The sequence below is a fragment of the Schistocerca cancellata genome, chromosome 12 (assembly GCF_023864275.1).
Source record: "Schistocerca cancellata isolate TAMUIC-IGC-003103 chromosome 12, iqSchCanc2.1, whole genome shotgun sequence".
In the NCBI taxonomy this organism is placed as follows: Eukaryota; Metazoa; Arthropoda; class Insecta; order Orthoptera; family Acrididae; genus Schistocerca; species Schistocerca cancellata.
In genome coordinates this window covers 92,824,791-92,847,948 of record NC_064637.1, presented here as the reverse complement: position 1 = coordinate 92,847,948, position 23,158 = coordinate 92,824,791, and the positions used below count along the sequence as shown (strand labels likewise).

The 23,158-nt window shown below is 47.6% G+C and overlaps 1 protein-coding gene across 2 annotated transcripts in view; it reads right to left on the bottom strand.

Moving 5' to 3' along the window:
• Positions 1–14,278, bottom strand: part of LOC126109701 (homeotic protein antennapedia-like) — a 323,722-nt gene extending 309,444 nt beyond the window's left edge. For both annotated transcript variants that reach the window (XR_007523714.1, XM_049914753.1), the window contains exon 1: positions 13,172–14,278. Coding sequence is in view for 1 of the 2 variants with exons in the window: in XM_049914753.1 (XP_049770710.1) it covers positions 13,172–13,970 (799 nt within the window). In the remaining variant the exon portion in view is untranslated. The remainder of the gene's footprint in view (positions 1–13,171) is intronic.
• Between the last annotated feature and the right edge of the window lie 8,880 nt (positions 14,279–23,158).

The window sequence follows — 23,158 nt, the reverse complement described above, 5'->3', positions numbered from 1 at the left end:
AGAGAGAGAGAGAGAGAGAGAGGCCAAGAAGAACACGAAGAGGAACAAACAGATACGGTCCATTCTTGCTAATTCGAACCTCGATAAGTCTAATTCTCCCGCTTTTTCAAAAAAATCCTTGATGAAACACTGTCTCTTTTGGTACACTCGATAAATCGAAGCGATTGTCATGACAATACACCCTAGGCTATCTGACCACAAGTACACTACTGGCCATTAAAATTGCTACGCCACGAAGATGACCTGCTACAGACGCGAAATTTAACCGACAGGAAGTCGATGCTGTGATATGCAAATGGTTAGCTTTTCAGAGCATTCACACAAGGTTGGCGCCGGTAGTGACACCTACAACGTGCTGACATGAGGAAAGTTTCCAGCCGATTTCTCACACAAAAACAGCAGTTGACCGGCGTTGCCTGGTGAAACGTTGTTGTGATGCCTCTTGTAAGGAGGAGAAATGCGTACCATCACGTTTTCGACTTTAGTAAAAGTCGGATTGTAGCCTATCGCGACATTGCTGCTCGCGTTGGTCGAGGTCCAATGACTGTTAGCAGAATATGGAATCGGTGGGTTCAGGAGGGTAATACGGAACGCCGTGCTGGATCCCAACGGCCTCGTATCACTAGCAGTCGAGATGACAGGCATCTTATGCGCATGGCAGTAACGGATCGTGCAGCCACGTCTCGACCCTTGTGTCAACAGATGGCGACGTTTGCAAGACAACAACTGTCTGCACGAACAGTTCGACGACGTTTGCAGCAGCATAGAGTATCAGCTCGGAGACGATGGCTGCGGTTACCCTTGACGCTGCATCACGGACAGGAGCGCCTGCGATGGTGTACTCAACGACGAACCTAGGTGCACGAATGGCAAAACGTCACGTGATTTTTTCAGGTGAATCCAGGTTCTGTTTACAGCATCGTGATGGTTGCATCCGCGTTTGGCGAACATCGCGGTGAACGCACATTGGAAGCGTGTATTCGTCATCGCCATACTGGCGTATCACCCGGCGTGATGGTATGGGGTGCCATTGGTTACACGTCTCGGTCACCTCTTGTTCGCATTGACGGCACTTTGAACAGTGGACGTTACATTTCAGATGTGTTACGACCCGTGGCTCTACCCTTCATTCGATCCCTGCGAAATCCTACATTTCAACTGGATAATGCACGACCGCATGTTGCAGGTCCTGTACGGGCCTTTCTGGATACAGAAAATGTTCGACTACTGCCCTGGTCAGCACATTCTCCAGATCTCTCACCAACTGAAAACGTCTGGTCAATGGTGGCCGAGCAAGTGGCTCGTCACAATAGGCCAGTCACTACTACTGATGAAATGTGGTATCGTGTTGAAGGTGCATGGACAGCTGTACCTGTACACGCCATACGAGCTCTGTTTGACTCAATACCCAGGCGTATCAAGACCGTTATTACGGCTAGAGGTGGTTGTTCTGGGTACTGACTTCTCAGGATCTATGCACCCAAACTGCGTGAAAATGTAATCACATGTCAGTTCTAGTATAATTTATTTGTCCATTGAATACCCTTTTCTCACCTGCATTTCTTCTTGGTGTAGCAATTTTAATGGCCAGTAGTGTAATACCCTTCGCATTGGCGTCGGTTTGTACTCTGCCGGGGTCGGTTTCATTGAGGTGTCTGAATGTCTCTGTAGAAAGACAGCAAATTCTTTCTTAATAATCGAAATCACTGAAGGTAGCGATGATCGCTACTGAGGTCTGGAGTGAAGTCGACCTTATGAGACATCCCAAATACCAATACGAGACCTGTTCAAAAAATTCCGGAACATTGGTAATCTTGCGCCAACGGCGCGGTGGAGAGAATTGCAGGTGGCATCCCAGCACACGCCTGTACTTAAAGTGTAACTGCCGGAAGTTTCATTGTTGTGTGTCTGTTAGTTACGGTTCAGTAGAACGTTGTGTCAGACAGTTTCCGAATTTCGAGACGGCAGAGTTGGAGGTGCAACGCGTCTGCACTAAATTTTTCGCGAAACTCAAGAAAACCTTGATAGAGGCCCACCAAATGATGCAGGAAGCCTGCGGTGAAGAGTGCTTCAGCCGTACTCGGTGTTACGAATGGTTCACACGGTTTAAAAATTGCCGCATGGTAGTTAAAGATGACCCTCGTGCAGGACGCCCTTAAACGTCTACCGACGGCTCTCATGTCAGGGACTTCAACGAAATTGTGCCGATCGAAGACCGACTGTCCGAGAGATAGCAGAAGAATGTAACATTTCAGTTGAATTATATCATGAAATACTAACACAGCTGGTTGGAATGAATCGCGTTGCCGCCAAGTTCGTCCCAGGAGCTATGAGTCAAGACCTGGAAGACATTCGCCTCGTAAACTGTGAGGAGCTTTTGGGTCGTGAAATGAGAACGAGATGTTATTTAACGGGGTTCAAATGGTTCAAATGGCTCTGAGCACTATGGGACTTAACAGCTGTGGTCATCAGTCCCCTAGAACTTAGAACTACTTAAACCTAACTAACCTAAGGACATCACACACATCCATGCCCGAGGCAGGATTCGAACCTGCGACCGTAGCAGTCGCGCGGTTCCGGACTGCGCGCCTAGAACCGCGAGACCACCGCGGCCGGCATTTAAGGGGGATAGGGCGTCAAACGGACCAACTTGGAGCAGAAGAGGCACCACAGGACATTTTAATTTCCACTGTCCACACTTTTACAAATAAATTATTAAAACGTTGCCAGCATGACCAGGAAGGATTCAAAATTCGCACTCACAGCAGTTGAAATTCAAAAACATAACAAAATACGTTTTTTTTACACGTGAAGTTTCATCATTTTTTTCACTTACAATTGGCTACCTTTGTTGCTATAGGTACACTTTACTTCGTAAGTAAGAGATTCTTCGATGAATTTTGCACAGCATACAAACCATACTTACAGGTGTGTGAAACTCTAATATTTATTCAACTAATGAAAAAATGAATGAGCTGTTACATTCTACTCTTTATGTTTAGAAAAAAACTCGAATTTTATAGATAATTATCTCAATTTTTACCACAGTTTATAATAGATTTGGAAAAATTCTCGACAAGATAAGAGCTCGTCAGGTCATTTTTTTAAGCATTAATTCATCATGAATTCATCCGCCCCCGGTAGCTGAGTGGCCAGCGCGACAGAAGTCATTCCTAAGGGCCCGGGTTCGATTCCCGGTTGGGTCGGAGTTTTTCTCCTCTCAGGGACTGAGTGTTGTGTTGTCCTAATCGTCATCATTTCATCCCCATCGACGCGCAAGTCACCGAAGTGGCGTCAAATCGAAAGACTTGCACCCGGCGAACTGTCTACCCGACGGGAGGCCCTACTCACACGACATTTACATTTATCATAAATTCGTGCCTCAGGGACAAACTGTTAATGGATGGACTGTTAATCGATAGTACTATCGGAACGTGTAGCGACGCCTGCGACAAAATGTAAGAAGGAAACAGCCTGAAATGTGGCGAGACAACACGATAACGCAACCCCACGATCATCCTTTTGGTGAGTGACTATCGCAAAAAAAGAAAACGAAATCACTGCCCTGTCTCATCCTCTGTGCTCTCCAGTCCTGGCATTCCGGAATCTTTTTAATTCAAGAGTTTAAAACCTCGTAGGAAGGATGGAAGATTTGCAACGATGGACGAGATAGAAGAAAATAAGCAGACGGCGCTTCGCATGATCCAGCAAGAGTCGTACCAAGACTGCTTCCGGAAGTGGAAACGGCGTTGGAAGCGATGTATCAATTGTGGAAGAGAGTAAGGAGACCATGCATAATAAGTAAAATGTAAGTGTAGAAAAATTATGTGGACAAAGTTCCGGAATTCTTTGAATAGACCTTATATGTTGCAGTGGGTTCAAATCGGGACTCTGGTCAGGCCAGTCCATCCTACGAATCATGCTGCCCACAAACCACTGCCTGACACATACTGCTTTACGCAGGGTGCTATTTCATGCTGCCACATAGAGTCATTGTCCCCGAACCCTTCCTCTACTGCACACGGTACACAACATTGTAGCATGTGTTCATATGCTTCCGCATTTAATCTTTTCTTCAAGGCAGTGTGGGGATCACACTCTACCTACGAGAAACGCCCCCACAACATAGCAACACCTCCTCCGCACTTTACTTGCCTGATGTACTATGTTTCTACACTGACAAAACAGTCACTGTAGAAACATAATACATCAGGAAAACAACACCATGTAGTAGAAAGGTATGAATTCATAGTTTTGTGTGTTTCTTCAAATATCTGTAATCACCATTTAAAAACTAATATTTATATGTGTACAGATAGTAAAGAACATTCTTTATCTTTAACATCCATAAAATAAAAGCCTACTGAATGTGCTGGAACTCCAGTGAAACATGTATGGGATGATGATGAAGCCCCATACTCCTCTAAAGAGCGTAGGAGAACGATGAGGGAGACCAGCACCGCCGTACTAGGCAAGGACCTAGTGGAGGTGGTTTGCCATTGCCTTCCTCCGACCGTAATGGGGATGAATGATGATGAAGACGACAACAACAACACCCAGTCATCTCGAGGCAAGTGAAAATCCTTGGCCCCGCCGGGAAAACGAACCCGGGACCCCGTGCTTTGGAAGCGAGAACGCTACCGCGAGACCACGAGCTGCGGGCATGTATGCGATAAAAAACAAAATTGTGTTTTGCTAAAGGCGGACCCCATCCAAAATCATATGTATAATACAGTACCGTATCTGGAATCATTTTGTTACGAAATTACTACATAGTTAAAACAAACAAATCTTACAAGCCACTGAAGATGCTTCATAAATAAAAAGAAGCGATACTTGTATGGCACAAAACAAACAGCCATTTGTTTAGTGGCACAGACGGGCAACATCTTAGAAGCAACTAAGGAACGACGTTTAACGTCTAATAAAGACTTCTTGAATCGCTCTATGTTAAAATCTGTTGAATTTGTGCACCATGAAGGGGGAACGGAATTACGCAACTCTTTCTGATTGATTTGTTAGTGTTGCCAGGAGTGTTATTGCCTACTGAAAGCCTATCGGAATAATATTTTCGGAGACGGTCTTCAAATTACTTGCTTTAAACGAAATAAAGCAGCTACGAGGATGCTCCTTTACAGATGAACCACACTTTCTTAAAATTCTCCCAGTAAACCGAAGTCGACCATTCGCCTTCCCTACCACAGTTCTCACGCGTTCGTTCCATTTCATATCGTTTGCGGCGCCACGCTCAAACATTTAAACGACGCGGCTGTGTCAAGCAGAACACAGCCAATGCTGTCTTCGAAAACTGCGGGATTGGTTTTCCTATTCGCCTGCATTAACTTACGTTTTTCTACATTTAGAGCTAGCTGCCATTCATCACGCCAACTAGAAATTTTGTCTGGGTCTTCTTGTGTCCTCCTACAGTGAACCAACAGCAGTGCCTTTCCATGACCACGGAATCGTCGTTAAAAAGACACAGATTGCTGCTCACACTAAAAGTCAGGTCATTTATTCATACAGACAATAAGAGCGGTCTTGTCGCACTTGGCTGGGCTGACGATACTTTTATCCTCATGTTCGATCATTCGTTCATACGCCGAGGAAATCAGAAAGACGTACTATTTTTTGACTTCCGAAAAACATTTGACTCGGTACAGCACCAGCGTTTATTAACAGATGTATCATCATATACGCTATCAAACAAAATTAGCGTCTCGATTGAAATTTCGTGGTAGGCAGAAAGCCGCATTTTGTCTTGGATAGAGCGTTATTGAAAATGGTTCAAATGGCTCTGAGCACTATGGGACTTAACTTCTGACGTCATCAGTCCCCTAGAACTTAGAACTACTTAAACCTAACTAACCTAAGGACATCACACACATCCGTGCCTGAGGCAGGATTCGAACCTGCGACCGCAGCGGTCGCGCGGTTCCAGACTGTAGCGCCTAGAACCTCTCGGCCAGCGTTATTGACAAAGTAGAATTACCTTCAGGCGCGTCCCAGAAAAGCGTGTTATATCCCCTGTTGTTAAGGAAGTACACTAATCAAGTGGTACACAATATTAATAGCAATGCAAGAGCGTTGGTGTATGGTGCGTTTATACAATGAAGCGCCAAGGAAACTGGTATAGGCATGAGTATTCAAATACAGAGAGATGTAAATAGGCAGAATAAGGCGCTTTAGTTGCCAACTAGAATATACGACAAGCGTACGGCGCAGTTGTTAGATCTGTTACTACTGCTACAATGGCAGGTTATCAAGATTTGAGTGAGTTTGGACGTGGTGTTATAGTCGGTACACGAGCGGTGGGTCACAGCATATGCGAGGTAGCGATGAAGTGGGGATTTCCCCGAACGACGATTTCATGAGTGTACCGTGAATATCAGAAATCCCGTGAAAGGTCAAATCTCCGACATCGCTGCGGCCGGAAAAAGATCCTGCGGCGACTGAAGAGAATCGTTCAATGTGATAGAAGTGCAACCCTTCCGCAAATTGCTGCAAATTTCAATGCTGGACCATCAACAAGTGTCAGTGTCCGAACCATTCAACGAAACATCATCGATATCGGCTGTCGGAGGGGAAGGCCCACTCGTGTACCCTTGATGACTACACGAAACAAAGCTTTACGTCTCGCCTCGGCCTGTCAACAACGACATTGGACTGTTGATGACTCGAAATATGTTGCCTGGTCAGACGAGTCTCGTTTCAAATTGCGGATGGACGTGTACGAGTATGGAGACAACTTCATGAATCTGTGGACGCTGCATGTCAGCAGGGGACTGTTAAGCTGGTGGAATGTTTGTAATGATATAAGGGTGTGCAACTGGAGTGATATGAGACCCTTGATAAGTCTAGATACGGCTCTGACAGGTGGCACGTACGTAAGCATCCTGTCTAATCACCTGCATCCATTCACGGCCATTGTGCATTCGGACGGACTTGGGCAATTCCAGCAGAACAATGCGACACCCCACACGTCCAGAATTGCTACAGAATGGCTTCAGCAACATTCTGAGTTTAAACAATTCTGCTGCCTACCAAACTCCCCAAAAATTGACATTGTTAAGCATATCTGTGATGCTTGTAACGTGCTGTTCAGAAGAGATCTCCACGCCCTGTACTCTTACGGATTTACGGACAGCCCTGCAAGTTTCATGTTGTCAGTTCCCTCCAGCAGTACTTTAGATATTAGTCGAGTCCATGCAATGTCGCGTTGCGAGACTTCTGCGCGCTCGTGAGGGCGCTACACAATACTAGGCAGGTGTACCAGTTTCTCTGTATCTTCAGTGTATATAATGAGGTACAGTCTTGAAAATATACTCTAAGACAGAAAAATCAGTATTTGTGATGTACATGTACAGACAAACAAATGATTACGACTTCAGAGACATTGAATGCTTTAACCATGAGAAAGAGCTTCACAAACTAAACTGCCCTTAAGCAGGCAGTTATTCGGCTTAGCGTTGACTGACAGTGTTGTCGGATGTCCTCCTGTGGGATGTATATCGTGCCAAATTCTGTCCAATTGGCGCGGCCGATGGTCAAATTCAAGAGCTGGTTCGAGAGCCCAGCCCATAATGCTGCAGACGTTCTCAACTGGGAAGAGATCCGGCGACCTTGCTGGCCAAGGCAGAGTTTGGCAAGTCTGACGTTAAGTAATAGAAAATCTAGCCGTGTGAGAGCGAGCATTATTTTGCTGAAATGTAAGCCCAGGGGGCTTGCCATGAGTGGCAACAGAAGGGGAAGCAGAATATCGTCGACACACCACTGCGTTCTAAGTGTGTCGCTGATGATGACCAGAGGAGTCCTGCTATGAAAAGAAAATTGCGGTCACGGCGTATGGACGTCGACAGTCAGGCTGGTGTCCCACCACTGTCTGGGGAGCCTCCATAGACGTCTTCGGTGGTCATCGGTGCTCAGCTCGAAGTGGGACTCACTGAAGACGACTGTATTCCAGTCAATAAGACTCCACGCCTAAGACGTGTCTGGAGACACCACGTACAACAGTGGGATACCTGCCTGACAGTCACTTGTCATACGGCTCCACAACCAGGGAATGTTGGTCTGGAGTGCCACTTCATTTCAAAGCTGGAGCCCTTGGGTTGTCATCTGTGTCACCCTTACAGCACGACGGTACGTCGACGATATTCTACTCCCCGTTTATTTTCCCTTCACGGTTAGCCATCCTGGGCATACATTTCGACAATACAGTCCCCGCCCGAACACCGAGCGTTTCTACCGCTTCCTACGCTCCAACTGGGCAGAATTTGGCACGGTACACTTCTGGAGGACATCCGACAACTCTGTCGATCCATACAAAGCTGATAACTGATTGCATAAGGGCCAGAGTTGGACCAACGCTTTATTGAATTCCTCAATTTGTGAAACTCTTTCTCCTGAATAAATCATCCAGTTTTTCGTTTAATGAATAAAGTAAGAGCATATGGACTATCAGACCAATTGTGTGATTGGATTGAAGAGTTCCTAGCTAACAGAACGCAGCATGTCATTCTCAATGGAGAGAAGTCGTGGTTTCAGGTGTGCCGCAGAAGAGTGTCGCAGGACTGATGCTATTCACAATATATATAAATGACCTAGTAGAGAACATCGGAAATTCACTGAGGCGTTTTGCGGATGATGCTGTAGTATATCGAGAGGTTGTAACAATGGAAAATTGTACTGAAATGCAGGAGGATCTGCAACGAATTGACGCATGGTGCAGGTAATGGCAGTTGAGTCTCAATGTAAACAAGTGTAATGTGCTACTAATGCTCAGAAAGAAAGATCCTTTATCATTTAGCTACAGTATAGCAGGTCACCAACTGGAAGTAGCTAATTCCATTAATTATCTGGGAGTAGGCATTAGGAGTGATTTAAAATGGAATGACCATATAAAATTAATCATCAGTAAAGCAGATGCCACACTGAGAATCATTGGAGGAATCCTAAGAAAATGCAGTCCGAAATCAAAGGAAGTATGTTACAGTACACTTGTTCGGCCACTGCTTGAATACTGCTCACCGGTGTGGTATCCGTACCAGATAGGGTTGATAGAAGAGAGAGAGAAGATCCAATGGAGAGCAGCACGTTTCGTTACAGGATCATCTAGTAATCGCGAAAGCATTACGGAGGTGATAGATAAACTCCAGTGGAAGACTCTGCAAGAGAGACGCTCAGTAGCTCGGTACGGGCTTTTGTTGAAGTTTCGAGAACATACCTTCACCGAGGAGTCAAGCAGTATATTGCTCCCTCGTACGTATATCTCGCGAAGAGACCATGAGGATAAAATCAGAGAGATTAGAGCCCACACAGAGGCATACCGACAATGTTTCTTTCCACGAACAATACGAGACTGGAATAGAAGGGAGAACCGATAGGGTACTTAAGGTACCCTCCGCCACACACCCTCAGGGGGCTTGCAGAATAAGGATGTAGATGTAGAAATTGCGATCATTTGTTTGTCTGTGTATGTACATTACCCTTACCGATTCCCATTCCATTCGGATAATTTTTTGGTAGTGCGTCTGTTTTCTTTTTTAATGTACTTCAGAATTATGGAAAACAAAATGATTAAAGCTTTCGTGGCCAGTTGTTGACAAACTGCCTATTTGCTTCTGTCTCGGGTTCTTCGGCCGACGTTAGTCTGATGATTTTACTGACGTTTCGCCAGCATGAGTGGCTGGCATTGTCATAGCTTCACCCTCCATTGCCGGCGATGGAGGGTGAACCTTTGACAATGACAGCCACTCGTTCTGGAGAAACGTCAGTAAAATCATCAGACGAACGTCGGCCGAAGGACCCGAGACAGAAGCAGATAGGCAGTTTGTCAGTTATGGAAAACCTGGCAACTAGCTTTAAATGTGCAAAAATGTAAAATTATGCACGCTATAGAAAAAAAGGAAAAACCCTATGATTACCATATCAAGAGTCACAATTAGGATCACTCCTCACACAAATACCTAGGTTTAACAACCTGGAGGGATACGAAATGGAGGTATCACGCAGGTTTTGTTGTAGGGAGAGGATTTGTCAGATTGTGGGTCGTTGACAGAATGCTGTGAAAACGGAGTCAATCTGCAAACTAGAATGCTCTCAAATCACTTGTGCGCCCCACCTTGGATTATTTCTGAGGTGTATGGGTTCAGAATGGTTTAAATGGCTCCAAGCACTATGGGACTTGATATCTGAGGTCATTAGTCCCATAGAACTTAGAACTACTTAAACCTGACTAGCCTAAGGACATCACACACATCCATGCCCGAGGCAGGATTCGAACCTGCGACCGTAGCGGTCGCGCAGTTGCGGACTGAAGGGCTTAGAACCGCTCGGCCACAGTGGCTGGCGGAGTGTATGGGACCCATACCAAACGGGGACTAAGAGTGGATATTAAAGAAAAACAAACAAGGGCGGCACGAATTGTCACAGGTTTGTTCGATTCACGAGAGGGTGTGATAGAAATACTGAAACGCGTGAAAAAGCGGACTCTTGAAAGTAGACTCAAATTACCCCTCAAAAGCGTACTTACTAAATTTCAAGGTCATTATTAAGGGAAGAATATAGAGGTTTTCTTGAATCCAGCTAAGTATCACTGATGTAGGGGCAGTGAAGACAAAATAAGAGAAAGTGCACCACGCAAAGCGGAATTTAAGCAGTCCCATTCTCCCCGCGGCCCATACGATTCATTGAACGGGAAGAAACTGCATCCTATGGTATCTCGCTAAGTACCCTCAACCACGCTCTCAACAGTTGTTTGTAGAGTGGATTCGTAGGAATTGCTCCTCGCTCCAGCACTTTGATCGGGTAGCACTGACAGAGAAAACAGAGAGAATCCAAATAAGAGCAGCGCGTTTCGTGACGGGTTCGTCTCGTAAAGCGCGGAAACCTAACGTACCAGCATTCAGCTACCGTGGCAGATGCTGCAAGACAGACGTTGCATCGCGGAGTGGTTTACTGTTAAATATTCCGATAGCTTACGTTCCTAGAAGATTCAGCCACACACGTGTCTACAGCCATACAGGTGTTCCAAAAACACTTCTAGAAAATTTGGGGACAGGTTCCTTACAGCAAAACAAGAAAAAAGTCTAGTAAACATGGGTTCCAGAATTTCATAACTAAACTGCTATGAGCCCTTGTTCATTAGGAGAGGTGTGTTCCACAGTAAGGAATATAAACAAGGCCTCACGTCTCTTAATGTACGCGTTTTGGAGTCCATGTTTATGGGAAAAGTTTTCTTGTGAAAAGATGACATTTAGGATGTTTGGAATTCTGTTATCTACTCCAGTAGCCTTCAAAAGCGGTTATAGCTTTATGGAAAAAACCCGACTAAGCGATCACTCATTGAACGTTCTCACAGTTTACGAGAAGGTATCACTCGGTCACATTATACTCTTTTTATTCTTGTTTCATTTCATAAAAGGAAGTGCTTTAGTCCGAAGGGACTTAAAAAGTAAGATATACATTCTTGTGGCAAGCCAAGTAGGTCTTACTGACTGCTGCACAAATACATGAGACAATTTTCAACATAGTCACCTAGTCTCTATAAACAGCTGTAGGAACTTTCTGCCTCTCGTACAGATCTCGACGACAGAAATCTAGTACTACGTCACGAAGCCATTCGAGAGCCGCTTGGTGAACGTTTTCAGCGTCGAAAATCTCTTTCCATCGCACGTTATTTCAGCTTTCAGACAGCACGACAAATGGGTTGTGTAGGATCTGAACAGCACGAAAAATGGGTGGTGTAGGATCTGAACTTCCCGATCAGCGTCACCCATGTCTGTCCGGCCTTGGTCAAGTTGGTGGCAGCATTTCGCTACAGCTGGAAGCGATATAATGTCTGGTACATATACCGCCAGAATTATGCAGTGAATTTGTGTGCAAGTTGCCGGCCGGAGTATCCGTGCGGTTATAGGCGCTACAGTCTGGAACCGCGCGACCGCTACGGTCGCAGGTTCGAATCCTGCCTCGGGCAAAATCTGTGTGATGTCCTTAGGTTAGTTAGTTTTAAGTAGTTCTAAGTTCTAGGGGACTGTTGATCTCAGAAGTTAAGTCCCATAGTGCTCAGAGCCATTTGAGCCATTTGTGTGGAAGTTAGATTTTTTTGGCTGCGTGGGGTAGCCCCGCGGCCTGAGGCGCCTTGCCACAGTTAAGGCTTTCTCGCAAGCAACAGAGACACGAAGCACCCGCGAATAGAGCAGAAAACTGACGATGAATTAATTTTTATTTTTACGTGGTTATGATTGACATTACGAGTAGCACCCATAACCCTTTCCAGCCCAATGGATCGAACTGGACCCATTACAGATTTTAAATATTTCTGCCTTCTCCACGAAAGCCCAATGTTTCCTTATGACAGCATCGCATTCTAATCTGTAAACCTAGATCAACATGTACAAATGTGGGTGAATTACTAAGGGACCTAGCCGGCCGTGGTGGCTGAGCGGTTCTAGGCGCTTCAGTCGGGAACTGCGCTGCTGCTACGGTCGCAGGTTCGAATCCTGCCTCGGGCATGGATGCGTGTGATGTCCTAAGGTTAGATAGGTTTAAGTAGTTCTAAGTTCTAGGGGACTGATGACCACTGCAGTTGAGTCCCATAGTGCTCAGAGCCATTTTTTTCCTGAGGGACCAAACTGCTGAGGTCATCGGCCCCTAGACTTACACACTACTTAAACTGACTTACGCTAAGGACAACACACAGACCCATGCCCGAGGGAGGACTCGAACCTCCGATGAGGGGAGCCGCTCAATTCGTGACATAGCGCCTGCAAACTAGATCAGCTGACGAGAGGACCGACAGGATAATAAGTACTGGGTCCACATAGGACGACGGTTCAATCCCGCGTCTGGCCGTCCTGATTTACGTTTTCCGTGATTTCCCTAAATCGCTCCAGGCAAATGGCGGGATGGTTCCTTTGAAAGGGCAGGACCGAATTCCTTACCTAGTCCGATGAGACCGATGACCTCGCTGTCTGGTCTCCTCTCCCAAACAACCCAAGCTAACCCCTCCACATAGACCCATTAGGCAATAAACTACGCTAATAAAAAAACTGAAATCGTGTTGAATGTGTTGCTAGAAGTCAAATATAATATTTTAACATTTTTTGCTAATGTAAGATAAAATATGGGTTGTAGAAAGTTAAAGAGAGAATCCGCCGAAGTGAGGGACACTCACCGAACTGGCTTCGCATCCAGGGGTAGAGCGGGCTGGGCAGCGTGTTGGCGGGGCTGCCGTTGTGCTGCTGCGGGGGCGGCTGCTGCTGCTGCTGCGGGTGCTGGTGCTGGTGCTGGTGGCCGGGGGGCGGGACGCCGGCGCCCAGCGGAGGCTGGTGCTGGTGCGGGGGCGGCACCGGCGGCGGCTGCTGCGTCGGCGGCGGCTGCTGCTGCTGCTGCTGCTGCGGCGCCGGGTCGGCGTACAGCTGCTGCTGCTGCTGCTGCTGCTGCAGGTGGGGGTGCGCGTGGTGCTGGTGCTGGTGGGGCGGCACGTCCAGCGGCGGGCTGCCCCCGCCGCCCGCCCCGCCCCCGTTCCCCGCCGCCGCCGCGGCCGCCGCGGCCGCCGCCGCCTGGAGCTTGCAGCTCGCGTACACGACGGGAGTCTGCCCGCCACCACCCATGGGGGAACCCGAGCGGTAGCCTCCGCCCCCGCCGCCCCCGTTGCCGCCGCCGCCCCCGGGCGAGCCGTCGAGGCCGCCGCCGCCGCCGGACTGCTGCGCGCCGTAGTAGGCTGCGTTCCGGATGTCCATGCGATCGTAGGGAGGGAAGCGCGGGTAGGGCATGCCCTGAGGAGGCTGCTGCGCCCCGGCGCCGCCGCCGCCGCCACCCCACGAGGCGGCGCCCGCCCCCGAGCTGGGGTCGGCGCCGCCTCCGGGGCCTTGCTGCACGGCGGCGCCGTAGTGCGCGTGCGGGTGCTCGGCGGGCACGACGCCGCCGTTGCGCAGGTCGGGCATGTACGAGTTGGCGAAATAGGAACTCATGCCGGGGTCGAGGTGGGGAGAGCCCTGGTGGGCGTGCGGGTGCTGGGCTTGGTGGTGGTTGTGGTGCTGGTGGTGCTGGTGGTGGTGGGGATGGTGCGGATGGGGCGGCGGCGGGGGCGGCTGGTGCGGCTGGCCGTGGTGCTGCTGCGGGTGGTGCTGCTGCTGCTGCACGGCCGCGTGGTGCAGCTGGTGCGGGTGGTGGTGGTGCGCGTGCTGGTGGTGGTGGGGGTTGTGGTACAGGTCGGACCACGGCGGCGAGATCTTGGGCGGCGGCGCCACCGCGGCGGCCCCCGGACCGCCGCCTCCCGCGTCGCCCGCCCCCGGCACGCCTCCGTCCTCGTCAGGCCCCGCCCCCGTAGCCGCCCCCGCCCCCGCAGCCGCCCCCGCAGCCGCGTCCTCGGTCTCCCAACTCGACGCAGCGCGGCTGCCGCCGAAAACCAAAATTTTGGCAGCGGCTTGGGGGTACTGCTGCGGCTGGTGGTGGAGCGGCGGCGGCGGTGGCGGCTGCTGCTGGGGGCGGGGCCCCGCGTCGGCGGAGGACGCGTCGGCGGCGGAGGCGGCGGCGTCGGAGGCGGCGTCCGCGGCGGCTGGCGCGTAGGGGCCGGCGGCGGCGGAGTTGGTGGGGGACCCCCACAGCTTCGTGCAGGCGACCGCCAGGCTACGGGCTTGCTTCGACTCCCGGGGGAACCTGACTCCCGTTACGTGGCCCTCTCTCGGCTGTGGACACTTCTACCCCACTCGCAGCGAGCGGACTGGCATCTTCAGGGACCGCGGCCGTGCTCCGCTATCACCGTCCTGCACGATCTATTCCTCCCAGGCCAAAACTGCGAGCACTAATATTGACACTTTTTAACAATTACACTTCTAGGCTGGACCCGCCAGAGAACTCGCGAAACTGTCCCCTCAGGGGCTGATCCACTGCTCACGAACACAAAGCGCTTCTTGGAAAGACGACACTCGACACTCAGCCTCTCACAAAAGTCCTACAAAAACACCTGCAGTATAATCTTTAGTGCGAAAAAAGAGAGAGAGAAAATATTTTAAATTTCTTGCATTTACGTATATATAATATATATATATATCCGAATTTTCCTACGGGGCGGCGACGGATGAATTTATTTTATGTACACACGTATATATATATATATATAATTTATCCTCCCCAGTAGTAAGTATACTTAATCTCGAGATCTGGATAGGTGAATGTATATCTATACACGGCCAGCTACTGTGCTAGTCGAAGCGTCGCTGCGACGACGCGAACCGCGAGTTTAACTCTGTGTGACGAGGCACCCGGAGCTTGCTGCCCGCAGGGGTGTCTGGAGATCGAATCGCTGCTTTCGGAAGTCCTCAGGCCAGCGACCAATAGCGTAGACGCTTTGACCCAACACCGCCCCTGCAACACACAGAAAAAGGAACAAAATGAGAATTAATAATCTGACAGGCACGAAAATCTGGCGGAGAATGGTGAATAGGTTGGCAGCATGTGTGTCCGTGCGCATGTTTCTAGGTGTGTGTGTGTGTGTGTGTGTGTGTGTGTGTGTGTGTGTGTGTGTGGAATTAGGGGAGGGTGAGAAGTGTGTTTTGCTAGAGTCGCGTGGCTACGCCGACGTTGAGTACCGCAAGACACAATACTGGGACCAATTTTACTGTTACGGTACGACAAAAGAGGCAATGTTGCGAGCGATTTTTCTGGTTTTCGTATCTGTTGTTTTTCTGACGTCGGGTACAAGAGATGAATGTAGACACAGGGGTGGTGGATTTTCAGTATGGATGATTTCACTTATTCTTTCGTTCCACTGTGCTGAGGGCGTGCACTGAATGTTGGAGAGGATGTAAAGCCAGAGAATGGGAACAAACAGATTCGTGTGGTATGATAGAAGAAAGAGAGAGAGAGAGAGGGAGAGAGAGAGAGAGAGAGAGAGAGAGAGAGAGAGAGAGAGAGACCGGGACGGAGTGAGGGTGGGGGAGAGGGAGAGAGGGAACGAAAGAAAAGGTGGAGGGGGAGTTTTCGGGGCGGGATGCGAAATTTCGCCATCGACAAATAGAGACGTCAGCTTGCGACAATGTGCCTACTTTGGTCGCCAGTTCAGCTTTTCAAAGGTTTTCCGTCAGGGCGGCGTGTAAACAGGCGAAATAAAGCGCGGCGTCACGCGCTACAAAGGGCATGGGGAGGGGTGTGCAGCGACAATCAATGGCTTCGTCAGCATGGCCAGAATCGTTATAAATCGCTTCCCGACGAAGCGTGAGCAGTCGCCTTAACTGTTAACAATGCGCAAAGGCAGACCGCCAATGTGCATACAGTGGTGTGTACAGAATTTTTGTTCCGTTTGCTGCCAGTAACAAGCTTACTTGGCGCGATAAACTTGGAGTAACTATCCCTTTTTTTCCCCCGCACGACAATCATTTTTTAATCGACCACGGTGCCGAATGTATAAGGATGTAGAGTGGTCTCAGTATAGTTTTTGATTGTAGGGGGTCTCAAAGCAAATAGCTACAAACTTACAAATTACTTTCCATCTCCACACACTTTACTTCAGAGCCATGTTTCAAAGCAAATAGCTACAAACTTACAAATTACTTTCCATCTCCACACACTTTACTTCAGAGCCATGTTTCTCAGTCTTTTCTCCTTTGGGGCACACCAAGGTACGATTCAAGCCCTCGCTACACCGCTATACTTGATTTTCTTCTCACACGCAAAAAAACTCATAAAGTGTATTTAAAATATTTTTTTATCATTGTGCGTATAATGACGAGTGAATTCTTGGAAATTGGGCACCTACAAGAAACGATTTGGCTCTATATTTTTTATGTTCTGGATATGGTATCTGCGGAAGATTAGAAGACATTAAAAAACACGCGACACGCTTGACACTGTGTCACAGTACGGGCACTGAAGAACGCTACTCCAGGGTTTCCGATTCACGCTACTTTTCAAATGCATCAGGCGTGTGGTGTGTGAACAGTCATCTCGAAAATTACATCAGTGTATGATAACAGACACCACAAGAGAACTGCTACAGACATTTCCATTCAATAACAACAAACTTATCTTCCTGCTGTGTTGAGCGTGCGCATTTGAAATTCCTCGTTGCTAAGATACAGGGCCGTCCGCTGTGACCGAGCTGTTCTAGGCGCTTCAGTCCGGAACCGCGCTGCTGCTACGGTCGCAGGTTCGAATCCTGCCTCGGTCATGGATGTGTGTGCTGTCCTTAGGTTAGTTAGGTTTAAGTAGTTCTAAGTCTACGGGACTAATGACCTCAGATGTTAAGTCCCATAGTGCTTGGAGCCATTTGAACCATTTTCTTAAGATACAGGATGATGGATACTACTGAGATCCCCAACTAAATATTGCTTTCCCACCAGCAACATCTCTAAAGGAATAGTTTCAGGCCTCATAGAGATTATCGTTAAGCGAAAACTTATCAGCTACATAAATGGCCAATTTTTTTTTTTTTTTCCTTATTCACTCATTGAGCAGTTTTCGGCTCCGCAAGACGTAATCAAGTAACGCGTGGGTTTCGTACCCCACCGCCCTCATCAGCACACACACACACACACACACACACACACACACACACACACACACACACACACGCATCCCACAAAAGCACCGACAAACTTTAGTGACAGGTTCTTTACACATAATAAGTAAATGATGTTTCGTAAACATGGCTTCTAAAATGACGCACACTTAAAGAGCTATAAACACCGGTTCATCTTCGCTATTGTGAAACACACCTCTTTTGCTGAACGAGGGCTCATAGCTTTTAAGGTATGCATTTTAGAGCCCATGTTTACCAGTCAGTTTTTTTTCCTTGTTTTGGTCCATATTACCTCCTCCCAAAATATGGAAAGCAAAGAGCTTGTAGTAAATGAGATGTATTCTATAGTATCGAAGAGGAACAAATGTTCGTTCGTATCTCTTAAGCGTTACTGGAGAACGCCACTCTTGCAGAAAGGCTACCACGGCGGCTTGCGCACAAAGGCACATCACCCCATCTTCTACCATCGTACGACACTACCTCAACGCAATGTTTTATGGGAGATTGATTGATCTAGGAGGTCTGGTAGCATGGCCTCCCTGTTCATCGGATTCGAAAATTCGTTGGATTTGTGGCTCCGGGGACATTTACAGGCTACTGGTGTACGCCCAACTCATCGACAAGGTGTAAACGTTACAGGGGGTCGTAACCAATGCATGTGATGCAGTCCGAAGGGAGCAGGGTGTATTTGGAAGAGTGCGTTATCCACTGTGAAGAAGGGCAGAAAGCAGTGTCAGGCAGGATGCGTGGTAAACACGTGAAGCACCGCTTAAAGTCTCTACTTCTACCTACCAGGCAAATGATAACGAAAGGACAGATTGGTCCGTATGTCAACGGGTACTGGTTTCCAGAATACTACAGGATCTTTTCTTATAGTTTCATTAAGGATTCCAATCCACCATATTGTTCCTAACGCTTTTGGCTACAAAACCCTATTTTTCAACATAATCTGCTTTCAGTGCGACAGCCTTACGCTACCTCACTGGGAGGGCGTGTATGCCAGCATGGTACTACTCTACTGGTCCAATGTCTTGCTGCATCAATAGCTTCCCCATCATCCACGTACTGATTGGCACTGAGTGTGTCCTTCAAGTCGGTAGGCGCGAGATCCGAGATGTAGGATGGATGATAAAGAAGAGTCCAATGAAGTTTCGTGAGCTCCTTTCGGATGGGCAGATCAGCACAGACGTTCAGTTGAACAGAGAGGTGTTTGATTGTGATTCGTCGATCATCTCGAACGAGAGTGTCCGGACGTTCCAACGCTGCAGTAGTCACAGCTGTGTGCGACGGGTCGGACACGTTTGTGCGACCTTAGTGCCATTATGACAGACGCCTCGCCCAACGACTCGCCGTGCTTTTGTTCACCGTCAGGTCTCCACAGGCATTCTGCAGCCGCCCACTAATATCTGCGGTGTTCTGCTTTTCCGCCGAAAGAAACTCCATGAAAGCTCCTGTTCAAATTTGTGTGAATTCCTAAGGGACCAAACTGCTGTGCTGACTGGTGTGGCCGATAGGTTCTAGACGCTTCAGTCTGGAACAGCGCGATCGCTACGGTCGCAGGTTCGAATTCTGCCTTGGGCATGGATGTGTGTGATGTCCTTAGGTTACTTAGGTTTAAGTAGTACTAAGTTCTAGGGGACTGATAACCTCAGACGTCAAGTCCCATAGTGCTCAGAGCCTTTTGAACCAAACTACTTAGGTCATCGGTCCCTAGGCTAACACACTGATTAAGCTAATTTAAACTAACTTACGCTAAGAACAACACACACACGCATGCCCGAGGGAGGACTTGAACCTCCGGCGGGAGGGGCCGCGCAGTCCGTGACATGATGCCTCAAACCACGCGGTCACTCGGCGCGGAATGAAAGCTCTTGGAACGCACCTCTGTTACAGAGACAATTCTGAAGACTAAATATAGCACCGTTACTAATCGGAACTTCATGAAAATATAGGGGCTGAAGCGGGAATACTCCACGATGATGACGAAGAAGTCCCATACTCCTTTACAGAGCGTAGGGGACGATGCGGGAGACCCGCACCGCTGTACTAGGCAAGGTCCTAGCGGAGATGGTTTGCCATTGCCTTCCTCCAACCGTAATGGAGAAGAATGATGATGATGAAGACGGCACAACAACACCCAGTCATCTCGAGGCAGGTGAAAATCCCTGACCCCGCCGGGAATCGAACCCGGGACCCCGTACTGGGGAAGCGAGAACGCTACCGCGAGACCACGAGTTGCGGACATGCTACATTAAATTCCGCATTTTTACAACCGAAAGTGGCCGAGAAAAAAAAGTGCTACAGTACTTACTGAACGACGCTCGTAGTACCTTCTAGCGGGAGGGAGACATCGGATTATACAGAAGATACATTTTAAAATTTTCATAAATGTTGCACGTACTTAGTTATTACTCTATTGTAAACATCAATTGAAATATTTTATGAAAAGGGTCAAGGAATTCTTTATTTGTTCGCTTAAAATCTTGGAGGATACGGGTTCGTGAATACATAGCTACAGTCGGCCACCTGGACCTGATTTTGACAGCCACCCTGAGGCGCTACCAATCGAGAGTGAGACACGGATACTTTCAGCGATGAACTACCTTAAGGAACTACGAGGAGGCCGAGAATTCCTCCGCCTCGCTCTTCGACGGCAGGTTCCTCCCCTTAGACAATAAAACAGCAGGATACCGACCTCAGCTAAGCCGCCGGGACATTTAATTACACCAAAAATAACTGATATTGCTACCGCATCATTGATTTATGGGTGTCTGCAAGGGGTACACACCGCTCCTCCCTTCAGTACTTTATTTCTGCCCTGCAGCAAGAGAAAGGGAGCATAGCGAAACACAGAAAGAATTATGCTCTCCTCTCCTCTCCTCTCCTCTCCTCTCCTCTCCTCTCTCTCCCTCTCTCTCTCTCCCTCTCTCTCTTTCTCTCCCTCTCTCTCTCTCTTTCTCTCCCTCTCTCTCTCTCTCTTTCTCTCTCTCTCTCCCCCTTTCTCTTTCCATCTTCAATGTCTCTCTTCCGTTTGATATGTGTACATACCTTGCTTGCTCTGATATACAAGGCAATTCTTCTCAATGTTTGAAAAACCCTCGAAGCGACGTAGATGGCACTGAGGCAAGTATTTTAATATAAGGCACAAGGGGTCGTAAATGTCGGGAAATACTCCATGTATGGATGAGAAATGTTCAACATGTGAAGACACCGGACGGTGTACCTCACCGCAATTCTGTGTGAATGGCTGACTTAACGATGCAACACTTGCATTCGAGCTAACGGTGCACATTTCGAACACCTTTAGTAAATGTGATCTGCTGTAAACGTAGAAGTTACACAATTATATTCCTCGCTGTAATCAAGGAAAAGTTGTTCTTGTTATGTGCTTTTATTTTCCTTTTGTGCCTTGTTCTTTTGTTTACGGGCATTATTTAGTGAAGAAAAGTTCCTGGTGACGATTGCAACTCGGAAGCTAATACTCATTTACTTGCGGCGCAGTACGGTAAGTTTCTGTTGTACTGTACTTCGTAATTGAACAAAATGGATCAAATGGCTCGGAGCACAATGGGCTTAACTTCTCAGGTCATCAGTCCCCTAGAACTTAGAACTAGTTAAACCTAACTAACCTAAGGACATCACACACATTCATGCCCGAGGCAGGATTCCAACCTGCGACCGTAGCGGTCGCGCAGCTCCAGACTGCAGCGCCTAGAACCCCTCGGCCGCTGCAGCCGGCCGCAATAGACAGCGGAGACCCTAAGGCCGGTAATCAAATAATAAATCTTACTTGAATGTAAACATATTAAAACGTAACGCAGTGAAAAAAATACTGCCTGCAACAGAAAAGATTCGAACCCTGAGATCCGCACGATAAAGTCGCGCGCGAATATTTTACTTGGTTTGTTGAGGTACGTCATGTGGTAATGTCACATGTTCAGTACGTTGGGTGTATCCTGACATTTGCGACACCATGCGTCTCAAATTAATTGTCTTACCGTCATCTATGTCGCGACCGCGGTTTTTGATCGCCTGTAAGAATGACCCCAATAATCGATTTTATTTTCTGACAGATAGCGGATATTCTGGACATCCAAATGTGAGTGTTTACGATTTTGAAGAGTCTAGAAATGGACGAAGCAATCATGAAGCTTCGATTCATTTGGTGGATAATGATAAAGGTGTTATATAGGGTGTGTCACCTAACGTTACCGCTGGATATATTTCGTAAACCACATCAAATACCGGCGAATCGATTCCACAGACCGAACGTGAGGAGAGAGGCTAGTGTAATTGGTTAATACAAACCATAAAAAAATGCACGGAAGTATGTTTTTTAACACAAACATACGTTTTTTTAAATGGAACCCCGTTAGTTTTGTTAGCACTTCTGAACATATAAACAAATACGTAACCAGTGCCGTTTGTTGCATTGTAAAATGTTAATTACATCCGGAGATATTGTAACCTAAATTTGACGCTTGAGTACCACTCCTCCGCTGTTCGATCGTGTGTATCGGAGAGCACCGAATTACGTAGGGATCCAAAGGGAACGGTGATGGACCTTAGGTACAGAATAGACTGGAACAGCACATTACGTCCACATGCTAACACCATTTTATTGGTCTTTTTCACTGACGCACATGTACATTACCATGAGGGGTGAGGTACACGTACACACGTGGTTTCCGTTTTCAATTACGGAGTGGAATAGAGTGTGTCCCGACATGTCAGGCCAATAGATGTTCAATGTGGTGGCCATCATTTGCTGCACACAATTGCAATCTCTGGCGTAATGAATGTCGTACACGCCGCAGTGCATCTGGTGTAATGTCGCCGCAGGCTGCCACAATACGTTGTTTCATATCCTCTGGGGTTGTAGGCACATCACGGTACACATCCTCCTTTAACGTACCCCACAGAAAGAAGTCAAGAGGTGTAAGATCAGGAGAACGGGCTGGCCAATTTATACGTCCTCCACGTCCTATGAAACGCCCGTCGAACGTGTACCTCACCCATCATGGTAATGTACATGTGCGTCAGAGAAAAAGACCAATAAAAAGATGTTAGCATGTGGACGTAATGTGCTGTTCCAGTCTCTTCTGTACCTAAGGTCCATCACCGTTTCCTTTGCATCCCTACGTAATTCGGTGCTCTCCGATACACACGATCGAACAGCGGAGGAGTGGTACTCAAGCGTCAACTTTAGGTTACAATATCTCCGGATGTAATTAACATTTTACAATGCAACAAACGGCACTGATTACGTATTTGTCTATATGTTCAGAAGTGCTAACAAAACTAACGGGGTTCCATTTAAAAAAACGTAGGTTTGTGTTAAAAAACATACTTCCGTGCATTTTTTTTATGGTTTGTATTAACCAGTTACACTAGCCCCTCTCCTCACGTTCGGTCTGTGGAATCGATTCGTCAGTATTTGATGTGGTTTACGAAATAAATCCAGTGGTAATGTTAGGTGACTCACCCTGTATATATGATGACTTTTGAACGCTATTAATGTAAATACATTGTTTGTTCTCTATCAAAATCTTTCATTTGCTTACTATGCCCATCAGTAGTTAGTGCCTTCAGTAGTTATCTTTTATTTAGATGACAGTATTGGCGCTCGCTGTATTGCAG